At 41.8% G+C, this 22445-nt stretch overlaps 1 protein-coding gene across 2 annotated transcripts; it reads left to right on the top strand.

Moving 5' to 3' along the window:
- Positions 1-114: 114 nt before the first annotated feature.
- MARVELD2 (MARVEL domain containing 2) lies at positions 115-18295 on the top strand. Of its 2 annotated transcripts, none has more exons than XM_075262428.1 (7): positions 115-151; positions 2093-3280; positions 4038-4079; positions 10268-10419; positions 11212-11383; positions 14257-14307; positions 18145-18295. In XM_075262428.1, exons 2-7 carry the CDS (start codon positions 2102-2104, stop codon positions 18262-18264), a joined length of 1716 nt encoding a protein of 571 aa, XP_075118529.1. In that variant the 5' UTR covers positions 115-151; positions 2093-2101; the 3' UTR covers positions 18265-18295. The 2 variants fall into 2 exon arrangements, with proteins under 2 accessions (XP_075118529.1, XP_075118530.1); XM_075262429.1 differs by lacking the exon at positions 115-151 and adding an exon at positions 285-331.
- The last annotated feature ends 4150 nt before the right edge of the window (positions 18296-22445 follow it).

Below are 22445 nucleotides of genomic sequence, written 5' to 3'. Positions count from 1 at the left end.
CAGGGGGCGCTGGTCAGCAGCAGGTGAGTCACGGTCCTTCCCTGCTACCTGCAGAGAGGGCGGTGCCAATCCTGACGTCATCCTGGGAGAGGAAGAGAGTCATGTGACCGAAAGAGAGGAAGCCTGTCCCGGGAGAGAGTGCTGCCTACAGGTGAGAGTGCAGAGGGCCGCCCATGTATTCCCGGGGTCTGCAGAGGAGCAGGGGAGACAGGAGGAGCGAGCTGTGAAATCATTAAAGAATTGGCAGAGAGTACAGAAGAGACCGTCAGTAGTGGCCGGGGGCGGGAGACATGCTGATAGACTGCAGCCACTGACCAGGCTGACATTACAGGTGAGCGCTGCTCTCTCTGCCATGTTTGTCCTGCTCTCAACTCTTACTTACTGAAGTTTTAGAACTAACGATGGGAGTGGGAGTGTTATGGTCCGTGGCTCTCCAGAAACTACATGTCCCAGCATGCCCTGACATCCGCAGCCATTAGTGCCATTAGGGTGACAAGAGTCCCTAGTTGTAGATACTCATCATGACTAATGGTGCGTTTAGTAACAGTCATGGGCAGCCTAAAAAGTTACTTCTAATAGTATGGCGCCTTCTTGGTGGCAGCGGCACACAGTATGGTGCCCCATTAGTGCCACACACACACAGCACGATACCCTATTAGTGCCTGCCCACACACACACGCATACAGCATGGTGCCCTATTAGTGCCCGCCCACACACACAGCATGGTTCCCGCCCACACACATACAGCATGGTACCCCATTAGTGCCCACACACACACACACAGCATGGTGCCCTATTAGTGCCCGCCCACACACACACACACAGCATGGTGCCCCATTGGTGCCGCCCATACTTACAGTATGGTGCCCCATTAGTGCTCACACACACATACAGCATGGTACCCCCTTAGTGCCCGCCCACACACACATACAGCATGGTACCCCCTTAGTGCCCGCCCACACACACATACAGCATGGTACCCCTTAGTGCCCGCCCACACACACATACAGCATGGTACCCCCTTAGTGCCCGTCCACACACACATATAGCATGGTACCCCATTAGTGCCCGCCCACACATACAGCATGGTACCCCATTAGTGCCCGCCCACACATACAGCATGGTACCCCATTAGTGCCCACACACACAGTATGGTGCCCCATTAGTGCCCACCCATGCATACCATATGATGTCCCATTAGTTCCCACCCTTTCAAACAGTATGATGCCCCATTAGTGCCCGCCACATATACTGTATCATACCGCTTTATCGAACCCTCCCCCCCCCCCCCAATTACACACACGGTATCATGTCCTATTAATGTCCCACCCATGGTATGATGCCCATTAGTGCTACCTACACACAGAAACATTCCCTATCACTGCATCACACCAACCTGTGCCATTGTCAAGTGCCACAGAGTAATTTGATGGCTTCCTGATTCACAATTATGTTCAGCTATATCTGCATTCTGAGGACACACATAGAGATACAGGTATAGGGATGGACCCAGGGTGGTTAGCAGGCTTGTATTTTACATAGTTGTACATGGCTATGACCATAGACGCCCTATTGGCAGATGTAATGTTTATGCCTACTGGGTATTAGATGAACCAGTTTGTAACTTCCTTGTAGCATGTGCTGTATCCATTACCCAGTGTCATGTTGTTCCTGGCACAACATTACAGGAGACCTGCTAAGTGGGAAGCCATTTCTCCTTTCTGAGACTGTAATAAAGAAGCTGAATAAGAAATACAATGTGAGCATGTTCTTTTTCAGTGCAGTAACACCAGAAATTCCCTTGTATTGATAAAAGGACTAGTCACAGTACCAGTACGTGGCTGCCACAGGAACTAAACGGAGGTCTGAGAGAAGAATGTATTTGGTGTGCCATTTGTGTAGGACATGCACATGAGGCTGTTTTTCCTTAGCCAAATACTTTCTTCTCCTGGACCTCTCTTCCATTTCTACAGCAATCCTACATCTAGGCAATGCTCTTTGAGTTAAACAGCCTGATAATGATACATTGTAGAAAAGTTATGTTTATGAAAATAATTGTGATTGTCATTATTTTGTGTTTATGTTCTTCAAGCAAACACAAATGTCTGGAGGAGGATCATCTTCAGGACCAAGATCTAAACATAGCGCTCCAAATGGGCGTTCTGTACAATATGACCAAGTGCCTATTGACTCATCTGATCAAAGACGTAATCTGCAAACATTACAAGACTGTGAGTTGGCATTGAGTGCAGACCCATTGCCTCCGCCTCCATTGCCACTTGTTCCTCCATTTGGACCCGAGTTCTATCCTAGTGACAGCGAGGATCCGGTCACTGCACTTGAACTTAGACCTGTACGACGGTTTATTCCAGATTCGTGGAAAAACATTTTTAAGAGTAAAAAAGAGACTGCATGGGAAGAACCTATGTCTGATATCAACTACATTTCTGGAGGAGAACGTTGTTCACCTCCTCATTCCCCGTCCCTTCCTGCCTCTGGATCTCATAACAAAAGCTCGATTGTGAATGCGAAGGTAGCTGGAAATTCGTACCGGGACCCATATGGCGATTCTGGTGGTAGCTACAACTCCAAGAAAGAAGCTGATCCCATGATTGTTGATGATCCATTTGGCTCTCTGGGTCGCCAGACACATACTGTGAAAACCTACAGCGAGAAGGTAGAAGAGTACAACTTGCGGTACTCTTATATGAAGTCGTGGGCAGGATTGCTGAGAATACTGGGCGTTGTGGAACTCTTGCTTGGTGCTGGCGTTTTTGCTTGTGTTACAGCTTATATCCACAAAGACAATGAGTGGTACAATATGTTTGGTTATTCACAGCCATATTCCTATACTGCTAGTTTACAAGGGGGATACTACTACGGTGGGCCCAAGACTCCCTTTGTACTTGTAGTGGCAGGCTTGGCATGGCTGGCCACAATAATCCTCCTGGTGCTCGGCATGTCCATGTACTACAGAACGATTCTCCTGGATTCTCACTGGTGGCCCTTAACAGAGTTTGGAATTAATATCTGCCTGTTTGTTCTGTACATGGCGGCGGCCATTGTGTATGTGAATGACACCAATAGAGGAGGACTGTGCTACTATTCTTTCTTCAACAACCCCCTGTATTCCACCTTCTGTCGTGTGGAAGGGGGGCAGACGGCGGCCATTATCTTCCTGTTTGTCATCATGTTAGTCTATTTTATTAGTGCTCTTGTTGCTTTGAAACTCTGGAGACATGAGAGTGCCCGGAAGAGACGAGAATATTTTGAGCGTGAGGTAGGTTTCTTTTTAATTCTTTATTGTGTGTCATATATGAGGTTGGGTTCTTTAATTCTGTACAGTTTTACTGTTTTGGAATTTTTTTTCTTGCATTTTGGGGGTATTTTGCACTTTTTGTTGGAATTTGATGCAGACACCATGTAATAAGGTTAAAACATATTGCCCAAATTGGTTATAAATTACTAATCTACCGAGCATAGTTTCTTAGACTGTTAGTAAGTCATATAAAGAGGTTGTCCTGCCAAACTTTTTCTCTATTGATGACTTATCTCCACAAGAACAAAACGATCAGACATATTGAAGTCCAGCTGCCCAATCCTTAATTTTACACCGTCATCTGCCATTGGGATTTCTCCATACACAATAGACGGTCAGTCAGCTGGTTTGGTCTTCAGTCACCCCCAAACAAGTAGGGGAACAGATGGAAAAGGGTGCTTGGACCACTTTAAGATAGAAACCAGTTTTTCCTGTAAGCATTGTCATTTTGCAGGGTAACACCTTCCTAATCCCTATATGGAGTAGTATTTCAGATGTCTTTGACAAGTGCAGTGATGGGAATTACTGACATTGTTAAATAGCTCAGATACAATTTTCAGCAGATTACACAGATTTCAGTCAGATCAATACATTCCCCCGGACTCTACCATATTTACTATCACAAGTGTTCATGTTCGTTTCAAGAGGCAGAGATGAATTACCATTACTTATATATAGTGTCTGGAATAACCTGATATATTTGCTTTCTATTTGTCAGATGAAACTACAGGATTCACATGATTATCCACATAAAGTCACGGTACGTATATTTTATCAAAACATGTATTGGCCTCTTCAACAGGTTTGGCAATAATTTTAGGCTGTACGTGGCAAGCTTTCTTTCTAATGACTTGCAATGGACTGAATAGAGCTGTACTCTGCTGTCTCCATCAGTCCCATAGACTTGTGTACGTGACTGACCACTGCTCCGTTCTAACAGGGTCACAGGAGCCCCATTCCCATGATCAGTGGAGGTCTTCGTGATCATAAGTTTATAAACTACGTAGAGTAGTTACTAATGGTAGCCAGTCAGATTGCTGCTATTATTTTGAGGATAACACATCAGTTCACACAATAGGAGTGAGGGTCCTGCTTGTGAGAGCTTAAAATCTGTGAGGTAGACGGAGGTGACACAAGAGGTAGAAGTTCTAATACAGTCGACCTGCCTTTTTTTTGGTCAAAAAGGTTACTTTAAAGACACATAGATAAAGCTGTATGAGCCGGTTATCAGTCAGTGTCCATTTATGTGCAGATTCAAAGTGCCTAGGTATACAGAGTTAAATTCAGATGAAGGCATAATGTCCCATGGGATAATATGGAGGAACATGAACAGAGGAGAATTAGTTTGGGGAGCGTAAGTGCAGAAGTGATAGGCCTACCTCAGGAGATGTGTCTTTAGGATTTATTGTTGAAGCTGTAGAGGTTGGGTGTTAATCTAGGGTAGCACATTCCAGAGAAGTGGTGCAACTTGGGGGAAGTCTTTGAGATGGGAGTGGGAGGTTCTGATAAAAGAGGATGTTAGTCTTAAGTCATTGGCTGAACAGAGAGCACAGGTTGGGTCGTAGACTGAAATTTAGGAGCAAATGTATGGAGGTGCAGCATTATGGAATGATGAGGGTAATAAGAATTAGCTGCAAAGAGATCAATGGAGACTTATGTAAGAGCCGTTACTTAGAGTGCAGAGAGTGGAAGTTAGATTGTAAGGGGTCGAAAAGAGAGTTATGGGAAAGATAATGGATATGGCAAAAGTAGACTAAGTGTTCCAAGATTCTGAATATTGAGAGATGGTTTGGTAGTTATCAGCACAGGGACAAGGGAGGATATATTCAGTAGTGGCGTTAAGACACCATGTATAAAGTAACAAGAAAGACTGCAGAAGTGAGAGCGGTTAAGTATTCTAGTAAGGTGAGTAATGACAATCCATCCAGGGGACAGAAACTAGGACTGAGGAGTATAAAAGAGGGGAGCTGGGAGACTTCTTCTGTGACTGGCTCAAAGGATGAGTGAACAGGATGATGTGTGGGTGGGTGAGGGGATCAATGCCGCCTGGGGTTGGGAAATTATTTACTGACGGATCTTATCAATTTGGACATGTCAAGGTCCTCAGCACCGAGATCTCTGGAAGGTGCTATGAGTAAGTAGTGAAAAGTTTCAAAGTATCTATCTATGGGTTTGGGTTGATGTGCTGGGACTCCCTTAAGATTTTTACAAAGCTCAGGCCTCCAGCACACGGCTGGAATTAGTGTGAAATTTCCAGACTGTATCACACATGCGAATCTTGTTCTGAACTTGCGTTTAATAGCCTAAACTTCCAGCATCAAACATCCCTATGAAGTTTTTTGTTTGGTTCTCTTGACCAGTGGTCTAGATTGAATTTTAGGCTGTAATATGGTTCAGAAATCCAGATGCATTACATCTGTGTACAGGGAAGTAATGTTTCTCCGAAAACAAACATATGGCGATGCAACACTTTTCAAGATTCATGCTATAGTAGTGTTTGCCATGTTTGAAGGATTGGTGGGAATTTCAGCAGCGAGATCTCTATTAATCATAAATGGATGGTGTATCTAAGCTGTTTTGGCCTGTCAGCCATCCCAATAGTCATAGCTATGTGAGCCTAATAGCTTGTACTACTGACTGTTCACCTTAGCAGGTTTACTTATGGAAATGACATGTAAATATCTGGCTTTGTCTAATAAGTTGAAGATGTTTTACTACCTTAAATATTTACGGTACTTTCCTAAGACAGAGTTACATTAGGTGAATAAAGGATCACATATTTGTTGTGCCTTCGTTCATAATGGAAATCACAATGTTCTGCTGGATCCATTTCACAATGAATCCCACTCTATTGACTTATAGTACGGTTTGTAAAAGTTAGCTTGTAGTTCCTGCCATCCTTTCAGAACGTCAGTAAGCAGTTCAGTCAAATTTCATGGCAAGAATATGACTGAACGCTGCCAATGGCAGTGTGACTTGGTAGCATTTATCCATAGCAAACACTGACTGAACGCTGTCTTTCCCCGGTCAGAAAACAAAACTATGTACCAGTATCTGGTTTTAATGACGAGACTAAAGAAAACCACCACGTAGGTGATCCATTCCCCTTCCACATGTCTAGACATGACTAGTATTACCTGTAGTCAGCGATGCTGATGTCAGTCTGGGTTTTACCTGCTTAGCACCGTCCTGATCATATAATTATACTGCGGCACAATTATGGACTATGATATGTGTGTATACTCACACCTCGGGAACTTGTTTCATTTCCTGTTTACTATATACTGGTAGCTATATTACTAGATGACTTCTGTATGTGAAGTATATAGTACAATTATACAGTTTCTGTCTATGAATATAAAAGAGGCTAAACCATGGATCTACATGTAGCCCTCACTGCCTTGTACAGTAGAAATCTGGCTTCAGTATTAGAATAAATCATTAGTCATTGATTTACCCCAAACCCACCAACTTTGGTACTCTATATGGGGGAAGGGGGTTCCCCTCATGTATCATGATGGGATCCTACTGCATTACTGTACTAAAGTGCACTTGCTTTAATGCCGTTTTAAAGTGGATTTTCAACTAAAGACATTTACCCCAATCCTCTATTTGTATCTGTAGGACTGCTGGGTTGGCTTCCATGACAATACCATAGAACTGAATGGAATGACTGACAATTGGGTACAACATCCCTTCATGGGGTACTTGATGGTGGGGTCTCTGTTTTTGGGATCACTAGGAGTCTTAGCAGTTATTCCCTTGATATTTATTCCCATTTCTATGGATAGCGGATACTTTTCTTTAGTAGGAAAACCTCTTTTAGTAAATATTCTTTCATATCTTACTTTTGCTAAAACAATAACGGCAGCAAATGTGCAAAATAAGAAGAGAAAAAAAAACTACTCATCTCTACAATTCTCAAGCGCTCCGGCCTCGAAGCTCTGATGATTCTCATGTTTATTAATGGCTGGTGTGTGACACTGCAGTGAATCAGTGGCTGAACATGGATTTGCTATACTGACCTGCATCATGATTCCCATACAATTCTCCCCAATCTCATATTAGCTATAGTAGGGAATTTGCTTCTCTCTTTTGGATTGGTAGGAAATCGCTTTATCCGACGTGAATTAATTAAAATCGGCTTTGGACTAAAATACAGTTTATTAAAAATGTGCACAATGATCCTGAGCATACACAAGTAAGGTAGAGGTATCAGCAGTGCAGTGTAAAATAATAACACTATCACATGCTTGCATATATGTTAGTGCCCGCAGGGTGCTGCTGCATCTTTGTGTATGTTTGGGACCTGACGTGTGTAATGATATAGGATTGTGCAGTGCACCGTGCTGAAGGAGATATGGAATGTGCTAAACCTGCTGCTTCTTGTTCACTGCACACACAGCATTACCCCCGACCAGGTCATTAGGCATGGCAACCAAAACCGGAAATACACGTATATGTCACAATGTGCTGTGCACTAGAAAAATCCGCTCTAAACAATTTATATCTGCATACCCATATGGGAAATGTGGGAGTCTAAAGGCTCTCTCCTTTATCTATACAGAATCATATGCACTATCACTTTTGTATTGTAAATTTTGGGTTGCCAGTATTCTATTAACACATAGGTTATATAAGAACCAAGTCATAAGAAACAGACCCTAGTGGCAAGTGATCAGCTCCAAATAGCATTGTCTTGGGCAAGATCTTTGAGGGTACATCAATGTGTCCCTGTGGGCGGTTACCCTGCAGTGCTGGGGCCCAGGGTTTGAATCCGACTAAGGGGGTGGGTTTTCTCCCCACATACCCAAAATATACTAATAAGTAAATTGCCTCCCTGTACGAACAACTGACCCTTGTGGGTGTTGGGGAGGAGCGCCTGTATGGCCGCCACTACCTCCCCTACTCCACAATGGTCCCTGCACTTTGATACTTCCTGAGAAAAGCAATGCAAATGTATGTCATTGGGTGAGTTCACCCCCACTGTGGTCCTTTCACTGGGTATATTTGGCTCTTCTTATCTAGAGTAGACTTGCCATAAAGATGTGGTCCCTAGTAGAGATGAGCGAGTAGTATTCCATCGAATACCTCCCTTTGCATAGTTATTGGTGTACTCGGTCGAATACCACACTGTAAACATTCGTTTCCCCCCATTTTTTTACACCAAAAACTATTCAGGGGAGGTATTCGATCAAATATACTCACTCCTCTCTAGTCTCGAGTAAATCTCTTGACATGGATAGATAAGTTAGATTGATAGATTATCTGTCTATCAGGTCTGTTCAGTCAACATAAAAACTAAGTACATTTTAGAAATTGTTGGCTTGATGATTTTGATAAGCACTGATGACAATCTCGTGAAGCAGGTAGCCATAGCTAACATAGTGCCATACAGTGTCATAGATCTCATCTTCCTGTGTATATGTATCAGAGGGAGATAACCGGAGTGGAGTTAGATTTCATCATGAGGCTTTTTTTGTCTGTAGTTCCCTCTTGTGGCAGCTTTAAGGAAGTTCTTACACAGCAGTAAGACAAGTGCATTGTGGCGGAGTACATACCTCTGATGGAAGCGTGACCAATCCTTTTCCTTGAGATTATACAGATCAGTGACTTGCTACAGGACTATCTGCTTTGGTTTGTACAGACATTGCTTTCATTATACCAACCATTGGCTCTCATAGAAAATAATGAAGCAGAACTCACTTTTTACATATTGCTCCTTCTAAAATACTGTGAAAATAAGAGCAGATCTATTAGCCATTGTGTGCTCTGGTAAATTGTTATATTCAGATGGATGTCACACAGCTTTTTCAGAGCCATGTGTGGCACATGTACCTAATTATCAGATTCTGGTGCTTATTTGCTGTTTCATTCTCTAAAATCATCACATACAAATCTATTATAAAGAGTGCAGGATCCTCCTAACTGGGTAAATAGCAGTGCGGAGTAGTTACTGACACTGTATGTGACTGATGTTCCTATATGTGTATTAATTATATTAAAGGAACACTCCGGGCCAAACTAATAATAAGTGCAGTGCTAGATACCTAGTTCAAGGCTAAGAGTGCAGCGTATGGCACATGGGATTAAAGAAGAAAAACACACCAAAGACAAGAAGCCACAAACCATGAGCTAGACATTACATAGTTCTGCTCAGCATGTTCCTGTAATCTCCTTCTCGTGCACTGTATTGGGACTCCCCTCTATAAGACAGAATAAACACTGACTCTGTATATGTGTCTCCTGTTCTGCTTCTCCCTGGCCAAACAGCTTATCTTCGGGGTTATTGATTCTGGATCTTCTGCTTCCAGTTATAGGGATTGTGCAGTGCAAAAATTTTATTTTTTAATTAGGCTAGGGAAGGTGAAACAAATAAATTAACATAATCGCCTGTGCCAGGTTCTCTGGTCCTGCAGCTCCATTTTTTTCTTCCAGCGGTAGTCCTGTGATTTCCCGGGGTCCCATCCTTAGGCCGCCAATTGGCCTCAGTGAAAGGGACCCAGGACGTCATAGCTGTTGAGGTTTCCGCTGCAAGAAGAGAGCTGAGAAGGACACCGCTGGGAGGACACCAATGCAGCGGGGACAGGTGAGGATGGGATTTTTTTTTATTTATTTATTTATTTCTCACCTCCCCTGGCCCAATTTAAAAAAATATACCGTATATTTTAGTCTAAGCAACCCCTTTAAATCTCAGTGTAAGGTTCTCTGCTTCTGAAAGTACAGCGGTTCATACATTAGCCAGGGCACCATCTGTTATCCGGGGAATGAGACAACCTTAGAAGAACATCTTGTTTTTAAAATAAATAAATAAATAAAATAAAAATCCAGGCATTTGTACAGCTATCTTGATATCTTACCAGAAACCTGTCTTATAAGACTATATGTTATATAAGTGATCACCAGTGTGTCCTTTCATACATGACTTTGTTGCTGTGTTTGTTTTAGCGTGACGTATCCGCAGGTAATGACCACATAGTGACTGATGTCCCAGGGAAGCAGAGAGCTAACCAACTCGCTGAGATGAGACCTGAGCTCATAAGCGGATATATTCCAGCCGGACATATTCCAAAGCCTATCGTCATGCCAGACTATGTGGCGTAAGTATTGGTCGTAGAACTTGTTGTTCCATTATTTACCTACGTGAGTGTAGCTAACCTTTCTGCTAACCTCTCTGCTAGCATAATCTGCTATCTATAAGTACAGGAGGAGTTACACATGTTCTGGCCATTTGATGGCTCTGCCTCCTATTGTATTCAGTAGGAAGCAGAGATGATTCAGGATGCTGAAAAAATAAGCCTCCTGCTCATTCTTCCCGCTGATTTCATTGCAGGATTTGTGGCACAAGCCTCAAGCTGTTCAGCCCTATTGTAAGGCTACAGTCAGTAGTGTTGTATGACCATTCAGAACTCCGCCCCCCATTCCAATTTCTGGCGGACCCTGCAGTTCATTGGCATCCCGTTGCGGCTTTCCTCTGCTTATTAGATGCAGATGAATAGGCCTAATTGTTATGGACCCCAAGTCGTGGAATCAGCTGACTTTTATCAACGACCTGCTACCATCTCTGCCTCTCATTGAAAACAATGGGGTCGGAAACTGGCCGATTCCGTGGCATATTCCTCCGCGTGAACCTATCCTCACTCTCTCTGTCACCCAAAAGCAAAGGGAAAAAAACCTGCAAAATGCTGTGTGTGAATAAAGCCAAACCAAAAGAAAATGGCATTGTTTCATATGGTAAAATACCTTTAGGCAGGGGTCTGATGTTGTGGCCAACAGATGGTCAAAACTGTGGCAACAAGCAGATTGATTTTTAATGGCCACATGGGAAAACTGCTGTCTATTGCATTCAATGTTTAACGCTTATTTCTTTTTTATTCTGAATTATTTAATAGGAAATACCAGGCAATAAAATCTGATGACGAGCGAGATCGATATAAAGCTGTGTTTAATGACCAGTATTCTGAGTACAAAGAACTGTCAGCTGAGGTACAGGCGGTACTGAAAAAGTTTGGTGAACTGGATGCAGTGATGAGAAAATTACCCAGAAACCCAGAAAATGAATATGTAAGTACAGTATATAGGGGTGATGGGTTGGGAAGGGGGTTTATAACCATCTGGAATAGTCTAATGGAGGGGGCTGAATTGTGTCCATGTTAGGCCTGGTTCACATCTGCGTTGGTATTCCATCTGGGGGAGTCCGCTTGGGGACCCTCCTGAATGTAATACCAAATGCAATTGCAAGCACTGTACAGTAAAAGCACACGGACCCCATAGACTATAATCGGGTCCGTGTGCTTGCTGTCAGATCTCTGGACAGGAAAGTAGTTCATAATCTACAGGCACTTTCCTACTCACATGATTTGTGCGGGCAGCGCGTGCGACAAGCACATGGACCCCATTATAGTCTATGGGGTCCGTGTACTTTTACTGCACACCGCTTGAAATTGCGTTTGGTATTTTGTTTTTTGAGGTCCCTATGTGGACTCCTCCGGACGGAATACCAACGCAGATTTGAACGAAGGGTAAGGGCTCGTGAATCCAGGTGTTATATTGAATCTGTTTCCCAATAACCCAGGGGTAGGGAACGTATGGCTCTCCAGCTGTTGCAAAACTACAACTCCCAGCATGCATACTTGCTCTGCGGTTCTTGGAACTCCCATGGAAGTGAATGGAGCATGCTGGGAGTTGTAGTTTCACAGCAGCTGGAGAGCCAAAGGTTCCCTACCCCTGCAATAACCTGAAGTTTATCATCAATTTGAATTTCCAAATTTTTCCCTGTCATTCTTGAAGAGACCTTTCAGGACTTTTCAGTCTGACAAGTTGTGCTCTGGCTTGGAGAAATTTCCCTTGCGGGTATTCTGCTGAAACTTTGTGTCTGTGTAAATTCATCATGTGTCATGTGTATATTGTTTAGGTACCAAAATAGTAAAGCCATCTACAGTATAAATGATTCATTGTGAACAATAATTGTAGAGGATTATAGTAGTAGTCTGGAGCGTATTACTGTAATGACCATCAGTGCATTCTTATAAGTATGGCTCATTCAATGTGTGTGCACGCCCATCAGTATACCCCAACACCTACAGTCAGACGGCTATTGCCTGTGAGAGTAATACACTTGTGTTTGTGGTACTGATCTCTCCGTGTATAGAACTGCCTTAATAGTACTCTTCCCAAAAAAAAAAAATCTGATTTATTTTATGGAAATATTTAAATTCTGGGTTTGCCTACAGTTGACTTCGTAATATGTTCTTACACTTGCTGCAGCTCCTTGTGATAAATAGTTTAATGGAAACGTACAGCAAGTGACTAAATATGTGGCAATGTGCCGGATAAACCATGAAGTGGCCCCTTCAAACAGCCGATCGATTGGGCTCCCCCTGATCTGATATTGATGACCTATGGATAGACCATCAATATTAAATCCTTGGAATCCTCATTGGGGCAGGAAGAACGGTGACATTTTACAATCTAGCAAATCCTATCCACACATAGCAGGAAAATACTGTACGCACAGCAGACACACTACAGTTTCCAAACCGTTGCAGGAACACCCTGTGGGAAAAAACGCGAGGCATTACCGCTACAGTTTTTCCTGCAGCGCTTTTTTCCTGAGGCTCCGCTATGTGGGACCTTAATCTAAAGGAGTTTTCTGGGATAAAAAATATTGCTGACTTATCCTAAGATATCAGATAATAATATCAGTTGGGTCTAAAACATGAACCAAATGTTCTCAGCAGCTAAGGCAGAGAAAGGTACAGGAAGTAGGCAGCGCTGTTCTCTATGTAGTGGTCAGACTTGGTTACTGCAGATCAGCTTCCATACACTATTAAGCCATTATATACAGAACAGCACTGTCTGCTTCCAGCTTTGCTCTCTGTATCAGCTGGGGAGAACACTCAGCAACTCTAATGCTAGGTTCACCTGAAAACGGAAACTCTCTCCACTTAACAAGCCCATTTTTACCTGCGGAAATCAATGAACCCCATAGACTATAATGGGGTCCACCTGGTTTCCATGTGGTTTCCGAGGATTATATACAAGCAGGACTTTTATCTCTACCTATTTCAAGTGGAATGGGGGACGGAGTCTCCAAATATTAGTCTGAACCGAGTGTAATCTTGATGACTTGTTACATTTTAGCTTGGAAAATGCCTTTAATTCTGTGTTCCAGTCATGATTTAAAGACTCAACTACATGTTGGTTCAACTGCATGCAGCCAAAGGCCCACCCATCCACAGTGGCAAATGGCTGTACAGATTTGCAGGTAATATTTCAGTTTACCTGTAAATTTCTGCAACCATTGGCCTCTGTATGTGAGTAGGCTATTAGCTGTGTGCTGCTGCTGCAACCTGTGGCCATGCCCCTAATATTCACAGCACTCTAGGAACGTCTTTTCTGGCCATTTGTTGTATGTGACAGTGCGATAGGTGTGATCACTAGGGTGTATGATGACAAAACGTTCAGTGCCTCATGTTCTTTACCTGGGCTTGATAACGCCTCAGAAGCCGCACGTAACAGGCACCTGCCCTCACCGCAGCAGCTGCTTAATTGCTGTTTCCACTAATAACCTCAGTTCCAGCGCTCCACCTATGTCATTGTAATAAATGTGAGCACAGGAGTCTGTCGCTGAAGAGAAGACTCGAATCCTTGACACCCAGTCATTTACAAATCATATTCTTTGCCTGCATATAAATCCAGCGACCATTTACAGACCAGGTTTCCTATGTTTATTATCATGATGTAGTTTTACATACCGACTATAGACCACACTTTCTATTGTATGGCAGCTTTTATATTTTTATATTTTATGACATCAACTTTTTTATAAATATATTACTTTGCACAAAGAAGTCCAGACATGTAACTATATAACTAGCAATGTGTAAATGAGGACGGCGTGCTAAAATAGAACATTGTATGTTTTAATTTTTCAGGAACATGAAAGGATATCAAAGGTTTTGCAAGAATATCAGAAGAAAAAGAATGTGAGTATATTCAGTGCACATACAATAAAACTAAAGTGCCCTTTAATTGTTATGGTGTGACCACACGAAACTGATACACAAGGAATTGTGCAGTGCTTGTTGAAGAGTTTGTTACAGAATTGCTATGGGTTTCAGCCTGGACATGGCAAAGGGTAAAATCTGTGTCATAAAGTTGCACAACGTGTCAATTTCCACTATAGATTTTTTTTTTCTGTAATGTCAACATAAGACCTTAATCACACAATCATTTTAAGAACCATGAGAATAGACGAGTGTACTCGCATGTGTGTGACGGACAGAAAAAAAATAGACAATTGTGAAAAACAGACATGCTCTAGCTGTGTCCTTTTTGACAGACCTAGAAGCAGTAGAAATCGGTGGGTACGTTTTTAATGGACATAAAAACAGATTGTTGCCAGACTTGCATTTGTTCAAAACTAACCTTTGTTTTGGGTCAAAAAAAATAATTTTATTTATTTATTTTTTAATGGTCCCCTAAAATCAGATGCAAAATGGATTCAGAATAGATGTTAAATTGATCAATACGTCCGTTTTTCAGAGCTGAGAATCAGACAAGGTCATGTGACAATAGCTTAAGGCTTTATAAAAACGACTGATTTTTAAAATGGGCCACGTGGTCTGTGGGTGTCTGGTTTTGTAACCACCAGAATGGATAAATTTAAATTTTCTGTGTAGTTGGTAGATTAAACAAGCAAATGTAGTAAAGGGCTTGGTACGGTAGGTACTGCTGTGACTAGAGGGGAGAGCTATCGCGTACTTCTGTGCAAAAAGAGTAGAACCGGAACTTGGCTTAGACACATCAGCATTGTAGCATCTGTCATAGATAGAAGCCATAACATTATCATCAGATCGACTCCACTAACGTGTCCTTCAATTGATAAGAAAATTTGTGCTAAACAGTAAAAACTGCAGAATCTACACCTGAGGCTCCAAACAAGTCTCCAGTACAGATGTGCACAGCGCCATACCAGAACAATTGTCCTACAAGTTTGATTGACACTGTTGCATATATATAAGTGGATTTCTTACACATTGTTTAAGGCTGAGGCCTTACGTTGCAGAAAAGTGGCTTTATATGTTGCACATTTTACTGTGTTTTTTTAAGCCAAAGTCAGGAGTGACTTGAAAAGGAATGGGAAATATATACAGTAGGAAGTTCTTATACTTCTCCCTTTTGCTCAATCCACTCCTGGCTTTGGCTCAAAAAATACAGCAAAATCTGCAACAAAAAAAAGCAGATTTTTCCGCAATGTGTGGCCAAAAGACAACAGCTCACCTTATTGCAGTTCACTATTATAGTTAGAATATTAGAAATCCCAGCCAGAAGCCACAGAGTCAGTCACCAGAATAGAAACTGTTCTTTGTGTCAGTCTTTACCCTGCTTAGGGCGCAGATAGTCCTAAAATGACAAGCATCTCCTAAGGGAATATAAGTAAGCCATGTGGGTTTTTCTTTTCTCTCTTAAGGTGGCTTCCCTGTTCTATTATTATAGAAATGACAATGTCATTTTATAGAAGTCAAGGTCAACCTGACAAATAAATGCTATAAATGTATGTTTTTATGATGGCCTATAACACACTGGTAATTTATAACTACACATATCTGGTGTTTTATTGCTTTATTCCATGTGATCCAGTACATGACATTCCCATGCAGTTGTATTCTTGCATAACATGATTTTGAGAGCTTCATCCCATTTGAATACATTCAGGCCGGATTTGCTAAACCTGTCTTAATATATAGATGGGATACATGTACAATATATGGTGTAAGAATGTACCAGGTTTATCACAGTGACTGGATGGCAAATCTGGTGCATCTTCAGACACTTTTGCCTAATGTCACACCATCTATTTGTTGCCTTAGTGTGCAACAAAATTTTGGTACATGGTGTCCGTTTAACCACACACCAAGACATCCTGCTATGGCTACATTCACATTCGGTGTGGCGACTCCATTGTAGTGTCTGCCGGCGGCCAAAAAAGTGCTGAATAAATGGCTTTTACACCTGCCAGTTCAAAAACAACAGACACCATTACAGTCTCTGCAGTCTGTCATATGTGACAGCTATATTAGCTGTCAGCTGATCTATTCTTCTGGTCTTCTGATGGACCAGAACAACAGACGGCTGATGCTATTGTAAACCTAGCATATACACCAGCTGAGACAAAATTCACATTTAGGTTGGTGTTTCCTGGGTACGGATTGTTATATATATATATATATATATATATATATATATATATATATATATATATATATATATATATATATTACACTCACCGGCCACTTTATTAGGTACACCTGTCCAACTACTCGTTAACACTTAATTTCTAATCAGCCAATCACATGGCGGCAACTCAGTGCATTTAGGCATGTAGACATGGTCAAGACAATCTCCTGCAGTTCAAACCGAGCATCAGTATGGGGAAGAAAGGTGATTTGAGTGCCTTTGAACGTGGCATGGTTGTTGGTGCCAGAAGGGCTGGTCTGAGTATTTCAGAAACTGCTGATCTACTGGGATTTTCACGCACAACCATCTCTAGGGTTTACAGAGAATGGTCCGAAAAAGAAAAAACATCCAGTGAGCGGCAGTTCTGTGGGCGGAAATGCGTTGTTGATGCCAGAGGTCAGAGGAGAATGCCCAGACTGGTTTGAGCTGATAGAAAGGCAACAGTGACTCAAATAGCCACCCGTTACAACCAAGGTAGCCAGAAGAGCATCTCTGAACGCACAGTACGTCGAACTTTGAGGCAGATGGGCTACAGCAGCAGAAGACCACACCGGGTGCCACTCCTTTCAGCTAAGAACAGGAAACTGAGGCTACAATTTGCACAAGCTCATCGAAATTGGACAATTGAAGATTGGAAAAACGTTGCCTGGTCTGATGAGTCTCGATTTCTGCTGCGACATTCGGATGGTAGGGTCAGAATTTGGCGTCAACAACATGAAAGCATGGATCCATCCTGCCTTGTATCAACGGTTCAGGCTGGTGGTGGTGGTGTCATGGTGTGGGGAATATTTTCTTGGCACTCTTTGGGCCCCTTGGTACCAATTGAGCATCGTTGCAACGCCAAAGCCTACCTGAGTATTGTTGCTGACCATGTCCATCCCTTTATGACCACAATGTACCCAACATCTGATGGCTACTTTCAGCAGGATAATGCGCCATGTCATAAAGCTGGAATCATCTCAGACTGGTTTCTTGAACATGACAATGAGTTCACTGTACTCCAATGGCCTCCACAGTCACCAGATCTCAATCCAATAGAGCATCTTTGGGATGTGGTGGAACGGGAGATTTGCATCATGGATGTGCAGCCGACAAATCTGCGGCAACTGTGTGATGCCTTCATGTCAATATGGACCAAAATCTCTGAGGAATGCTTCCAGCACCTTGTTGAATCTATGCCACGAAGAATTGAGGCAGTTCTGAAGGCAAAAGGGGGTCCAACCCGTTACTAGCATGGTGTACCTAATAAAGTGGCCGGTGAGTGTATATATATATATATATATATATATATATATATATATATATATATATATATATTTATATTGTATTTAAATACGACTATATGGAACCTAGACCTCTACAGATGAACATTTTCCAATAATATAATACGGACATTATAAAAGTGTGTTGTCTTGTTTCTCAGAACAAAATGAACTTTGTGCATCCAGGCGGTTTTATTGTTGGGTGTCTACAGCTGGCCTGTATACAGCATGTAAAGCATTGTGTCCTAATGTTCTTTCCAAAGCAATTATGTGAAATCCAAGCTAATGAAGTTTTTTCTTTTTTTTTTTCTTCCCAATTAGGATCCTACGTTTTTGGAGAAGAAGGAACGCTGCGAGTACTTGAAGAACAAGCTGTCTCACATCAAGCAGAGGATTCAGGAGTATGACAAAGTCATGAACTGGAATGATGGCTTTAACTAGCATTCTGGGAGCTTTCTGTCTGTAGATAGTGTTATTACACTTATTTCTAAGTCTCTGGAGTCTGAGTGATTCCTCTGATGCCCGATGGACCCCATTGACCTATAATGAGGTCTATTCCTTATGTTGTTTTTGGAGGAAGAGCAGTACCCCATACAGTGCTTTTCTAATCCAGCATGGAGGATCTAGATCAGGGGTAGGGAACGTACGGCTCTCCAGCTGTTGCAAAACTACAACTCCCAGCATGCATACTTGCCCTGCTCTTCTTGGAACTCCCATGGAAGTGAATGGAGCATGTTGGGAGTTGTAGTTTCACAGCAGCTGGAGAGCCAAAGGTTCCCTATCCCTGATCTAGATGGAGCCTTAGGGTAAGTCCATACATTAGATTTAGTGGCAGGACACGCCATAAAAAAATCTTCCTTGTAACAGGAGAAATATTTCCGACTCCCATTCACCCCAATTGAAGGTTCAGGCAGAATATGCCTAAAGATCTGGCAGGATGTGTTTTGTTTTTGTTTTTTGTTTTTTTTTGGGGGGGGGGGGTTGTGGCGAATTCCACTGTATGAACTTACCCTCAGTCTCGTAAACTGTTTTTAATATGGTAGCATATTTTACATCTGTTTTATTGTAAATATTTTATTGTGAAATTGATATTGGTTGTATGAAAATCTGTGTAGATCTGTTCATAGACACGGAAATACTTACAATGCGGGCAATAGAAGAGAAATTATATATATTTTTTTTTTGTACTTTTCTACCATCCCCTAAACTGTCTGTAACATACATTTCGTATGCTGTATCCTACAAGTGGAAAACCACTTACCATTTCATAGACTTATTTCTTGGGCATATACTGTAATGATAGACTGGCATTGTTCCCTACAGATAAATAAAGTGTATATAATTCTTTTATTTTTCTGTTATTTATATGGTATTTTGAATATAATAAAACTCTTATCTGTATGCTATGAAAAAAAGGCCCCCTGTGGGATTTAACTTTTTGCAATGCAATTGGAAGCATCAACATCCCCACATTGATACATCCCCACATCCATAATGCTTTCAACCACCTCATCCTGTTTTTTCCATCTCTTTGGGTTTTTTAACTACAAAATTTGGACAAACCCAATGCAGATTTTCTATGACAGAAAACCAGCAGTGGTCCTGTCCCATGTGGATGAAACCTAAGCTAAGTGAATCATAAAGCAGCACTTTTATTTCTACTTCCTCTAAATTCCCAATTCTCCTTTGTATCTGTGCCGCTCTATATTGTGGTACATGGTGTTAATGATGGATGTTTTCATTCTATAAATACTTTGGAAACTAAATTTTCATTCCCAGTTCAAGCTCCTGAGATTGTGGTGCGTAATGTTCTACCTGGAACTCACAGTATGCGGTAAGCTCCCAAGTGCCCTCTTGTGGTGACTGCAAGGAACCAAGAAGATTTTTTTTTTCTATGAATACAAAAGTATTTATTTTATAACTGAAATGTCATTGTGATAAGTGGTAGATATTCCCTTTTATTTAAAATAAATTTACAAACCTATTTTCCAGTTTTGCTCCATTCAGTAATATACAATTTTTTAAAAAACAACAAATTATATTCTACTCACTTGTCCCCGGTGCTCCAGTGTCTCCCACTGCAGTCCAGTCCTGCTGCTCCAGTGTTCTTTACAATTGTATATTGCTGTATGTAGAAAAACTGGAAAATAGTTTTGTAAATGTTCTCATGTTCCTTTCTGTAATATGTTCTTTTATCAAGACTACTCGTACACCTCTGGGCACAGCTTTCTTTCAGCAGCTATGTGTTTTGACTTGCTGAACAGCTGCTGTCTCTGCAGGCTATTTATCTAGATCTTATCAGAAAAACCTGCCTCCTAACAGGGTGTAGATAGTTGGTCAGCAAGTAGTTAAACTACGTTTGAAAACAATTTGATGACATTGATATGAGTGTAAATTAGATGCGCTGCTGTGCTGAGGACCCTTAGGCCTCCTGGACACGACCATAGTGGATTTCTGGTCTGAAAACATGTCTGCATTGCATCAGTCTGTCATCTGCAGTCACAAATCCAATATGCAATGGTCTGTGCCGCAAATGTGGCCAAAAATAGGACACGCTTCATAATTTGTGCACCTTGAATACAACATGGACTTACAATCATAGAAATGGGCCCATAGAAATGAATGGGCAGATAAAAACTATGGTTGTGTGCATGAGGTCTTGGGTTGTATCCACATGCAGCAATCCCTGTCTACCAAGGACAGCACAATTTTGAAGGAATATGACGTATTACTTGTAAGATCATACTGTGGTTGCCATCACTGTAGGTGGGAAGTGAGGACATATCTAGACATAATACTTTAGGGCTGCTTGAACAAAAATAATAATTCTAAAGTGAGTTGAGCATACATCTGCCAGAACATTGAACGTTCACTTCTTCTTTATAGGGATTTTTCAACCAGGAACAATTTAGACCACTTAGAATTACACAAAATAACAAAGCCATGCTCACCATACTGAACTGGACACTTCCTTGCTCCTCTGACAGTCTCTACTTCCTGTTTTAGTGATGTCTCCCTAATGGGGTTCAACATGCATAAACAAAAATTACTTCTAAGTGAATAGAACCGCCTAAACAATAGAGATCTCAGCTGAGTACCCACCAATTGATGGCCTATCCTAAGCATTGTGGTCTCCAAAAACCTCTTTAACCAGATGCTGACTGCCCACTGACTATGAATGTCCGGACAGTCAGCATCTATCTCTACAAGGACTTACCTGTACAGCGATAAGTAGCTGCGGGAACAAGGAACTGGATGTTGTAACAACCAGACCTCCCAGAGATGAGACGGGGATGATTTATTACCTTCCCTGCCTTCCTGATCACTGTCAAATTTGCTCATTGTGCACTGTGTACACAGCTATGGGATGATAGGTGATTCCTCAGGCAAGCCCGACAGGAGTGGAGGGGTAGGGAGTAAGCGCGCCTCCTGTCGGGCTTGCCTGAGGAATCACCTATCATTGTATCACGCTGTTTCACAGTGTAAGGGAAAGAGCTGCTGCTTTAACACCTTTTATATGCTCATATGGAGTTGTGACTATTTCACAACACCAATAGGTAAGAGACTAACTACATATCATCACCAAGAGTGTTTATAATTACTACACTATATTGGCGCTCGGTGTCTCTTCCATTTTATCTTTACACAGCTATGGGAGTCATCATGATGTGGCTCCCCTTCTGGCCCAGCGGCCCCCAGGGTCCAGGAAGTACAGGAGCCGCTGGGTCCTAGAAGACCCAAATCAGCTCTGCAGTAAGTGATAGAAGGCTGGATTCCTCCTGTAACTAGGGTTAATATATAAGGGCTATCATTACCTTATAGGGGGGCACAATGTATAAAAATAATTAAAAGACAATGTGACTCCACCCCCACATCACATGTTGTAGACCAGCCTACTGACACTGTGAGAGAAAAACATTTAGAAAAAAAAATTTGTAACACAAACTATTGATTCTCCTTGAATTATGCCCAACATACACAATAGTCGGCATGAAGCGGCAAGGTGCTGATTTTATTATTATTAATTTTTTTTATGAGAAAGTCAAATACTAAGCATTGCTACAATATAAATATACTTTTGATAAGTAATGTACACACCATTGTACTGTTTGTCAGAGCCAAGCTCAAAAGCCAAGATAATGTCTGTGCAAGAAACACTATGTTATCTAGATGTACTAATATACGTACTATCATGGCTGTGAGTAGAAACTAGAATGATAGAATCATTTGTAATGTAACTTCTAGTCTGGGTGCTACATGACCTCTCCAAATAATCAGAATATTGTCTATGTAGCACTCATACTAGAACAAACTAAGTTTGTATGGACTATATAAAGTATAGCTATGCTAAAGAAAAAAATGGAGTCCGCGCTCCTGGACAATGGGAAAGTTCAGTATGGAGAGCATTTACAGGTATAGAGATGAGCGAGTACTAGTCGAAACTGCCGTTTCCAATACCTCGCTCCCATAGCAATGAAGGGACGCGGCTGGCGCCAGCATCCGGTCGCTTAACCCCTTGCAGTTCAGCCGCATCCATTCATTGCTATGGGAACGTGCTATTTGAAACGGCAGTTTCATGATTCATGTACTCTCCTTTGTGAATTATTACTTTATTGTTATGT

Source organism: Leptodactylus fuscus, chromosome 1 (genome assembly GCF_031893055.1).
Source record: "Leptodactylus fuscus isolate aLepFus1 chromosome 1, aLepFus1.hap2, whole genome shotgun sequence".
NCBI classification, from domain to species: domain Eukaryota; kingdom Metazoa; phylum Chordata; class Amphibia; order Anura; family Leptodactylidae; genus Leptodactylus; species Leptodactylus fuscus.
This window is presented reverse-complemented; position numbering and strand designations above follow the sequence as displayed.